The sequence below is a fragment of the Dioscorea cayenensis genome, chromosome 18, assembly GCF_009730915.1.
Source record: "Dioscorea cayenensis subsp. rotundata cultivar TDr96_F1 chromosome 18, TDr96_F1_v2_PseudoChromosome.rev07_lg8_w22 25.fasta, whole genome shotgun sequence".
NCBI lineage: Eukaryota > Viridiplantae > Streptophyta > Magnoliopsida > Dioscoreales > Dioscoreaceae > Dioscorea > Dioscorea cayenensis.
In genome coordinates, this window is record NC_052488.1 from 68,813 (window position 1) to 79,849 (window position 11,037).

Here is an 11,037-nt window from a genome sequence, read left to right on the forward strand (position 1 = left end):
ATGAAACCCATATAAAGTGCTTAAAATTTAAAGTTTTGAGCTCTAAAAGGATAAACAATTTGCAATTTCCACTTCTTACGCTATCGTGCTTTTTATTTTTATCGAGTAACCTTTTTTTGTTATATGTTTTTTTTCGATGTGGATTTTTTAAGTTTAATTTTTAGGTTGATTTTTATTGGTAAATTGTAGTCACAAAGTAGTTAGAGATTTTCCATTATTATAGCCCACGAATATCTTAAGAAATTTTGATGACAAAATTGAAGGTTACATTTATACAAATTTAAAGTTTTGTAATGTATGTGAATAAAAATCAGAGATTTTTGTAATATATAATTTTTGTAGGTTAATTTTTCATGATAAATTTTCAATCGCAAAAGCGGGTATTTCATTATAGCCGCCTATGAAATTTCCCCAAATATTGATCACAATATATAAGTTGAGAGGTATAAAAATTTAAAAAAATTTTTCATAAAATATAAACTATTTGCAATTCCTAATTTTTTAAATGATCAAAATTTTTAATTTCATTTAAAAAACTATTTTTTTGTTATATATTTTTTACGATCAGATTTTTCATTATATAATTTTTAGGCACTTTTATTGATAAATTTTCAATAATTCAAAGCATTTCCTTACTATAGCCCAGGGCCTTCTTCCCAAATTTCGACATAAACTGATTTTGACATATAAAAATTTAAATTTTTTTACATGATAAAATGTTAATATACATAATTTAAAAATCTATTTTTAGTATATATATATTTTTGAGAATGTGAGATTTTTGTAATATATAATTTTGTAGGTTACCTAACGCTTAATTTTCAATCATAAAAGTTAGAGATTTTCTCTGCTATAGCTTCTATGAAAATTATCCCCAAATTTCATTTCGCAAAATTAGTTAATGTTTATATACAAATTTAAAGTTTTCTTATATATTTTTCAAGAATGTGATAATTTGTATATAATTTTCTAGGTTAATTTTACTGATAAATTTTCTAATGTCAAAAGTTAGAGATTTCTTTATCATATCCTTGGTCAGAATATAGTTGCACACGCCTCACTGACTCTGACCGGTAGCTTCCGCATACGCTAGACGACTGCAAGACCCATCAACAACCTCCCCGGGTCATGGTCTCGAGTCGATGTGCCCAAACCTCCCGATCCCGACTGGCCAACCAGCCTACCTCCCCGCCTCCTCACTACGCAATTTCTCGCAGGCGTATATCGTCTGGTATGCCTTTGATTTAAACTGCCAAACTTAGTTGTCTTCAATCTTCCAAGTTTGTCTTCTTTAAAGATTCTCCAACTTGATCTTCAATTCACCCAAGTTTGTCCTCAAATCTTGCTCCTCTCTCTTTCATTGCTTCAATCAATCTTCATCAAGATGATTCTTCAAATCATATCTTCAATTGGTCTTCATTCACACCATGAATAGAGATCTTTCTTTAATTAAGCTCCACCATACCAGAAAGCCCTCAAGTGTCATTTCGAGTTTATCTGTCTTCAAACGTAACGCAAAATAACTCCACCACATCTTTTAAGATAGCTTCACCATGATCTTCAAGATATTTGTCCCACAAGTAGAGGACTTACTAAAAAATACCCACTCAAGATCTTCAAGAGATGCTTGTTCTCAGACCCAAGTCAACTTGCCAGCATACCATAAGCTATTATTTTATCAATTATGCTGTCACCCCTGCCATCATTTTCGTGTACAAATCATGCTAATAAATAGCGGTTAAATTAACATTTGCAATTTCTAATTTTTACGATCAAAAGTTTTTTCGGTGAGATTTTTTAATGTTTAATTTTTAGTAGGTTAATTTTTATTGATAAATTTTCATAACAGTAGTTGGAGATTTTCCTTATTATTGGCATAGTTTCATGAATATTTTCCAAAATTTTCGATGGCAAAATTGAAGGTTGCATTTAGAGCACAAACTGAAAGTTTTGTTATGCAGGCTTTTCTCAGAAATGAGAGCTTTTCAATATAGAGTGTTGATTAAATTTGTAATAATAAATTTTCAATCACAAAAGTTGAAGTGATCTTCTCCCTATAGCTTATAGCTGTAAAGTGTCTTCTCCCAAATTTCGATCACAAAACTAGTCTGTTGACATGTAGCATTCTAAAGTTCTTGCTTTTCTCATTAATATAAACTATTTGTATTAATACAATTTATAGTTAATATTTCCAGTATTTAATAATATATTTTTAGTATATATTTATCGAGAATTTGCGATTTTTGTAATATGTACTGGTAGATTAATTTTGCACTGATAAATTTTCAATCACGTGTGCTAGACTTTCACGCACTAGTAGGTGTCGTGAAAAATTCCGCCCAAATTTCCACTGACAAAATTGAAGCTCGATGTTTATGCAAATTCAGTTTAGTTATATACTTTTTAGCACTCAGGAGATTTTGTAATATATAATTTTTGGAGGTTAATTTAATCATAAATAATCACAAAAAGTTAGATATTTTCTTCTTAATATAACCAATGAAAATGCCTCCAAATTTTGTTCATGTAAGATTTAAGTTGATGTGCAGTCATTCTACAGCTCTTAAATGATTAACTATTTGCAATTTCTAATTTTTACGCACATCTAAAATTTTTATTTTCTTTGTTTAAAAATCTATTTTTTGGTATATATGTCCGACTGTGATTGATTGTAATATATATAATTTTGGTAAGTTAAATTTTATTGATAAATCTTCAATCACAAACTTAGTAGATTTTTCCTACTCATAGCCTACGAAATTTTCCTCAAAATTTTCGATTTCAAAACTGAGTTGACACGTATAAATTTTTGATGTTTGTTTTCATGAATATAAACTATTTGCACTCTATACGATAAAAAGTTAATATTTCTATTTATCTATTTTTGTAGTATATATATAAGAATGTGAGATTTTTGTAATATATAATTTTTTAGTGTAGATTTGTGACTGGACAAATTTCCAATCAAAGTTAGAGATTTTCCCTTACTAGTGGCCTATGAAAATTTGCAAATTTCAATGGACGAAAATTGAAGTGTCTATGACAAAATTTAAAGTTTTGTTATATATATTTCATAGATTGAGATTTTTGTAATTTATAATATTTGTAGGTTAATTAATGATAAATTTTTCAATCACACAGTAGAAGATTTCCCACTTATTATAGCCTATGAAAATTTTGCACCAAAATTTCGATCACGTAAATTTGTTGAGGTATAAACAAATTTAAAGCTAGTTCACAAAAAGATGAAACAATTTTTCAATAATTTTACGATAAAAATTTTTATTTCATTTAAAAATCTGTTATAAGTCTGATAAATGGCTAATTTTCTAATTCACTTTTTATCAAAACCAGTTAGAGATTTTCATTATTATAATCTAGAACATGCTCAAATTTTGCTGCAAATTGAAGGAGTTATACATTATGTTACATATTGTGAGAGATATAGTCAATATATAATTTTTGTAAGTTAATTTTTATTGATAAATTTTCAATCACAAATGTTAGAGATTTTCACTTACTATAGCCTATGATAGCCTATGAAAATTTTCCAGATTTTGGATTACAAAATTGAATTTGACAAGTATAAAAATTTAAAGTTTTGTTTTCTTATGAATATAAACTATTTGCAATTTCTATTTTTTTTACATGATAAAAATATAATATTTTCATTTAAAAAATCTATTTTTTTAGTATATTTTTTGAGAATGTGATATTTTTGTAATATATAATTTTTGCACATTAATTCTTAATGATAAATCTTCAATCACAAAAGTTAGAGATTTTCCTTTACTATAGCATATGAAAATTTGACAAAATTTCAATGACAAAATTGAAGTTGATGTTTATACAAATTTAAAATTTTGTTATATACATTTTCAGAATCAAAGATTTTTGTAATATTTTGTTTTTATAGGTTAATTTTTTATGATAAATTTTCAACCACAAAATTTAGTGATTTCCCCTTACTATAGCCTTTGAAAATTTCCCCAAATTTTGATCACAAAATTTAACTTGACAGCTATGAAAATTTTAGGTTTTTTTTTTCAAATGATAAACTATTTGCAATTTCTAATTTTTTACGGGATCAAAAATTTTTATTTTCATTTAAAAATCTATTTCTTTGTTATACATTTTTTTCGATTGTGAGAGTTTTGTAATATATAACTTTTTTTGAGTTAATTTTTATTGACAAATTTTCAATCACAAATGTTAGAGATTTCCCCTACAATAGCCTATGAAAATTTTCCCAAATTTCGATTACAAAATTGAAGTTGACACATATAAAAATTTAAAGTTTTGTTTTCTCATGAATATAAACTATTTGCAATTTCTATTTTTTTTTTTACATGATAAAAAGTTAATATTTTCATTTAAAAATCAATTTTTTTAGTATATATTTTTTTAGAATGTGATATTTTTGAAATATATAATTTTTGTACGTAAATTCTTAACGATAAATATTAAATCACAAAAGTTAGAGATTTTCCCTTAGTATAGCCTATGAAAATTTGTCCAAATTTCAATGACAAAATTGAAGTTGATGTTAATACAAAATTAAAGTTTTGTTATATATATTTCAAAAATGAGATATTTTTGTAATATATAATTACTATAAGATCATTATAATGATAAATTTTCAATAACAAAAGTTAGAGATTTCCCCTTACTATAAACTATGAAAATTTCTCAAAGTTTTGATGACAAAATTTAAGTTAATAGCTATAAAAATTTAAAGTTTTGTTTTCTTAAAAGATAAACTATTTGCAATTTCTAATTTTTCAAGCGATAAAAAAATTTTATTTTCATTTAAAAATCTATGTTAGATGTTTTTTTCGAATGTGAGATTTTTGTGATATATAATTTTTGTAGGTTAATTTTCAATGAAAAATTTTCAATCATAAAATTTAGAGATTTTTCTTTATTATAGCCTATGAAAATTTGCCCAAATTTTGATGACAAAATTGATGTTGACATTTATACAAATTTAAATATTTGTTATATATTTTTTCAAAATGAGAGATTTTTGCAATATATAATTTTTGTAGTTTCATTTTTAATCATAAATTTTCAATCACAAAAGTTAGATATTTTAAATTACTATAGAATATAAAAATTTTCCCAAATTTCGATTCCAAAATTGAAGTTGACACATGTAAAAATTGAAAGTTTTTTTTCCAATGAATATAAACTATTTGCAATTTCTATTTTTTCCTACGATAAAAAGTCAATATTTCCATTTTAAAATCTATTTTTTTAGTTTATAATTTTTTGAGAATCTGAGATTTTCCCTTCATATTGCCCTTAATATTGCCTATGAAAATTTGTCCAAATTTCAATGAAAAAATTGAAGTTGATGTTAATACAAATTTAAAGTTTTGTTTTATATTTTTCAAAAATGAGATATTTTCGTAATATATAATTTTTTGTAGGTTAATTTTAATGATAAATTTTCAATAACAAAATTAGAGATTTCCCCTTACCATATAGCCAATGAAAATTTAGCAAAATTTTGATGACAAAATTTAAGTTGACAGGTATAAAAATTTGAAGTTTTGTTTTCTTAAAAGATAAACTATTTGCAATTTCTAATTTTTTACATGATCAATAATTTTTATTTTCATTTAAAAATCTATTTTTGTTGTTATATGCTTTTTTCGAATGTGAGATTTTTGTGATATATAATTTTTGTAAATTAATTTTGTAATGAAAAATTTTCAATCATAGAAGTAAGAGATTTTCCTTTATTATAGCCTATAAAAATTTACCCAAATTCCAATGACAAAATTGAAGTTGACATTTATACAAATTTAAATATTTGTTATATATTTTTCAGAATGAGAGATTTTTGCAATATATAATTTTTGTAGGTTAATTTTTAATGAAAAATTATCATACACAAAAGTTATAGATTTTCAATTTCTATAGAATATGAAAATTTTTCCCAAATTTTGATTCCAAAATTGAATTTTACACGTGTAAAAATTGAAAGTTTTGCTTTCTAATGAATATAAAGTATTTGCAATTTCTATTTTTTTCCCTATGATAAAAAGTCAATATTTCCATTTAAAAATCTATCTTTTTAGTATATAATTTTTTAGAATGTGAGATTTTTGTAATATATAATTTTTGTAGGTTAACTCTTAACGATAAATTTTCAATCACAAAAGTTAAAGATTCCTATGAAAATTTGACAAAATTTCAATAACAAAATTGAAGTTAATGTTTATACAAATTTAAAGTTTTGTTATGTATTTTTTCAGAATCAGAGATTTTTGTAATATATAATTTGAGTAGGTTAATTTTTAATGATGAATATTCAATCACAAAAGTTATAGATTTCCCTTTACTATAGCCTATGAAAATTTTCCCAAATTTTGATCACAAAATTTAAGTTGACATGTAAAAAATTTTAAGGTTTTTTTCTTAAAAGATAAACAATTTGGAATTTCTAATTTTTTACGCGATCAAAAATTTTTATTTTCATTTTAAAATCTATTTCTTTGTTATACAATTATTTTAACTGTAAGATTTTTGTAATATATAATATTTCGCAGGCTAATTTTTTTATTTGATAAATTTTCAATCACAAATGTTAGAGATTTCCCTTACTATAGCCTACGAAAATGTTTCCAAATTTCGATTACAAAATCGAAATTGACACATAAAAATTGAAAGTTTTGTTTTCTCATGAATATAAACTATTTGCAATTTATATTTTTTTTACACAATAAAAAGTTAATATTTCCATTTAAAATCCTATTTTTTTAGTATATATTTTTTTAGAATGTGATATTTTTGTAATATATAATTTTTGTAGGTCAATTCTTAAAGATAAATTTTGAATCACAATAGTTAGAGATTTTCCCCTTACTATAGCTTTTGAAAATTTTCCCAGATTTCGATTACAAAATTGAAGTTGACATATATATAAATTTAATGTTTTTTTTTCTCATGAATATAAACTATTTGCAATTTCTTTTTTTACACGATAAAAAGTTAATATTTCTATTTAAAAACCTATTTTTTTTAGTATATATTTTTTGAGAATGTGATATTTTTGTAACATATAATTTTTGTAGGTCAATTCTTAACGATTAATTTTCAATCACAGAAGTCACAGATTTTCCCTTATTATAGTCTATGAAAATTTGACAAAATTTCACTCACAAAATTGAAGTTGATGTTTATCCAAATTTAAAGTTTTGTTATATATTTTTTCAGAATCAGAGATTTTTGTAATATTTAATTATTGTAGGTTAATTTTTTATGATAAATTTTTAATCACAAAATTTTGAGATTTCCTCTTACTGTAACCTATGAAAATTTCCCCAAATTTTGATCACAAAATTTGACTTGACAACTATGAAAATTTTAAGCTTTTTTTTTCTTAAATGATAAACTACTTGCAATTTCTAATTTTGTACGCGATCAAAAAATTTTATTTTCATTTAAAAATCTATTTCTTTGGTATACATTTTTTTCGATTGTGAGAGTTTTGTAATTTATAATTTTTGTAAGTTAATTTTTATTGATAAATTTTCAATCATAAATATTAGAGATTTTCCCTTACTATAGTCTATGGAAATTTTCCCAGATTTGGATTACAAAATTGAAGTTGAAGTTAGTAGATTCATTCTTTTTTTATTTTATTATATGTTGGATATTATGACATGGTGAAAAATATCTCAAAGTCTTTTTTGTGCTTGCTTGACCGACAAAGCTACCAACTGCAAGGAGGAAATCACTTCAATGTTTCTTGGAGAAGCGCAAAGACAGGTATTTTAGTATTTAGTATTTACTTCCCTGTTTGTTAATTATTAGTTATTGGATCACTATTAAAGAAAAAAAAAATTATGAAACCGTCCATCTTATATTTCTTAATAAAATAAATAAATTTGAATTCCATAACAAAGAGTTTTTAATTTTTTTTTAATAAAAAATAACATCAAATAGTTTATATATAACATAGGGCTTTTCCTCAAATTGGCCCCAACTTATTTTAGTATTGTCAAAATGACCCTATGGCCATTTTATTTGTCAAAATGTCCCTAAGGCTATTACATCAATACCCAGTCAGCTTCCATGTGTTAACTGCGCTGCTAACTGGGTATTTTTAAATTAAAAAAATCTTTTTTTACATTTTAACCCGCATATCTTTTTATAATTATTTAAATAACTTATTTGTAGCCTTTTTTATCCCAAATTTGTTTAAAGAATTGTTATAAAAATAAAAATATTATTTGAAATTAGAATTATTATTATTAATTATTAAAATAGTAACTATTTAAAATTATTTTAAAAAATATTTTGACACAAGAGTAGGCCCAAACGGTGCTCCTCCATCCGCTATAGTGAGCCGGTGTTACTTTGTTTATGTGCACTGAGGGTTGCGTGCGACGATTTCCATCACTCGAGACATGGTACTGATGTCGGACCAGATTGATGAGCTAGCTTGCGCCTACATGGACAAGTGGGATGCGATGACTTAGGCGGGGTCATTTCCGTAATTTTCCTAAAAGGCTAATTTTGGTGATTAGAGGATCCCGTTTATGGAAAGATTTTCTCCACCCATATCTTGGGCTGTAAATCTCTGATTGAGACGTCGTTTTTGGCATTCGCTATGTTTGGTTTTGAATTTTTATTCTATGGTGTCAATCGAGAATTTTCTATTTTTGGAAATTTTTGATTTATTTCTTTTTTAGAGTTTTCTTGTTGGTCTATTTATTTGTAAGCTTTCGGGTTATGAAAGGCAATTTGGAATTGAAATAAAATTGTTTTGTTCTTTGTCTTTCCTCTAAATTCATAGGCATTCTTAGACTAAACAAAGTTTAGATTTCCACTACGTTGTTGACTTGGGTATTCTTAGACTAAACAAGTCCACAATCTTACCCCGCTACGCCAGTACACACCGCAATGGAATGTCATTTGACTCAAAGTGAGCCACCCGGACCTCGCTAGGGGACTGAGCGGTGCACACTCGCGGTGTCGGCACTTGTTAATAGGGCACCAAGTTTTGTCCGCTCGACAAAACTTGACCTGAGAGAGTTTTATGTGATGCCAAGTGATGTTGTGGGGGCATCGCTCCATGATGGGGGCGCGCTCAAATCAAAGTCATGACCAGGACATATTTCATCACTAAAATAATTTAAAATAATTCCCTTCTAATAATAATAATAATAATAATATTTTACTAATAATAAAAATGATTTTAAATAATTACCACTTCAATAATTACCACTCTAATAATAATCAAAATATTATTAAAATAATTTAAAATAATTACTATTTTAATAATTAATAATAATAATTCTAATTTTAAATAATGGTTTTCTATTTTAATAATAATTTTTTAAAAAAAAATTGGGTTATAAAAAGCCAAAAATAAGTTATTTAAATAATTATAAAAAAGATGAGAGGTAAAATGTAAAAAAATAAGATTTTTTTTTTTTTAATTTAAAAATATCGTGATAGCCCGGGATCATTTTCACAAAGAGTAATGTTATAGAACGAAAACATTACATAAAACCAGCCACACGGATGATGTGGTTGGTGAAAAAAGTTAAGGCTAATTTGGGAAAAAGCCCCATAACATGCCAAATATAATAACTGGGAATCTTCAACAGATTGCTCACTGCATGCTTTTAATTAATTAATTAATTAATCTACTTGTAGTGTTTAATGGCAGACAAGTACATTGGATCTTCACCGTGAGCACATGCATTGTATCAGAGTAGAAGCATTTCTCCACCATGCATCGGTAATTAATTAATCTCTAAATTGACCTTTGTATTTGAAACTAAAGAAGATGATCTACAAGATATATTTAATAACAAAATATAAACAAATAATCGAATAAAAAAGAAAGAACAAATGTATAACCAAGAAAAATGAAAATAAAAGATTCAACATTCATTTATCAAGCTCAGGAGGAGGGATAGAGTTATATTATACATAATTACAAAAGAGAGAACTTAATTATATATATATGTGAAGAGTTACACCAATATTGCGTGTTATCATAACATGGAGTAGCTTAGATGTCATAGCTAGCTCCATGTCAAAAACACAATAAGGACTCAAAACATCAAGTAAACGAAACCAACAATTTGAACAACAGAGCAGCTGTATGTGTATATAGATATATATCAGTATATATATCAGTATATGCATGGCAGCCCTTAAACATGCATCATCAACATGACCACCATCTATAACAACCAACCAGCTGAACCACAATATAACATGCATGCCTCCATAGCCAAGGCTCATATGTATACATGCATCCATGCACGGCGAGCAAGCGAGCTAATTAGCTAGATGCCCAGGAGCAATTAAAGGGCCTTCTCCTTAGCACCCATAATGAACCCAACCCCATGATCTTCAGGTTGGATAAAAACAATCTCCTGGCTAGTGCTGACATAGCACCCACCGCATGTGCTTCCTGTCCGGGCCGCGCGCCACTCGGCCAACCATTGAAACCGAGTCCAAAATGAGAGAAAGAGATAGAAAGAGGAGCTAGATCATCTAGATCTAGAAGGTAGATGGAGCATATATGCCATGGAGAGGAAAAGGGAGAGCTAGAGAGAGAGAGATAGCAATATATATATATATATATATATATATGTGTGTGTGTGTGTGTAGCTTCATGAATTGCTATATTAATCATCTCCATGGATGTACCAGCAAAGGAGCATGGTGGCGCAGCGTCGCAGGATGTAGATCCTGGCACGTTGCTCCTTCACCAGTGATGCGCAGCGACGAGTGAACCCTTTGCCTGCTGCTGCTGCTGCTGATGATGATGATGATGATGATCCCTTCTTGGACTGTGCCATTGGTGTCAACACTCAACACTGGAGTACTAGAGTGATATTACTGTATGGCTAATTACCAGCTACTGCAGGCTCTATACCAGTACAATGTTTGTGAGTTGTGCTTGTGAGTGAGGACGTCCAGCGGCCTAACTCTGAATGCAGGGTTATGAGGCCATTATATATATACACGTATATATGCAATATTATAGAAAAAGAAATATAG

The 11,037-nt window shown here is 26.9% G+C and overlaps 1 protein-coding gene across 1 annotated transcript; it reads right to left on the bottom strand.

The window, feature by feature from the left end:
* Positions 1-10,661: 10,661 nt before the first annotated feature.
* On the bottom strand, positions 10,662-10,835 carry LOC120282133. Its single transcript, XM_039288885.1, has one exon. It carries the CDS (start codon positions 10,833-10,835, stop codon positions 10,662-10,664), a length of 174 nt encoding a protein of 57 aa, XP_039144819.1.
* Between the last annotated feature and the right edge of the window lie 202 nt (positions 10,836-11,037).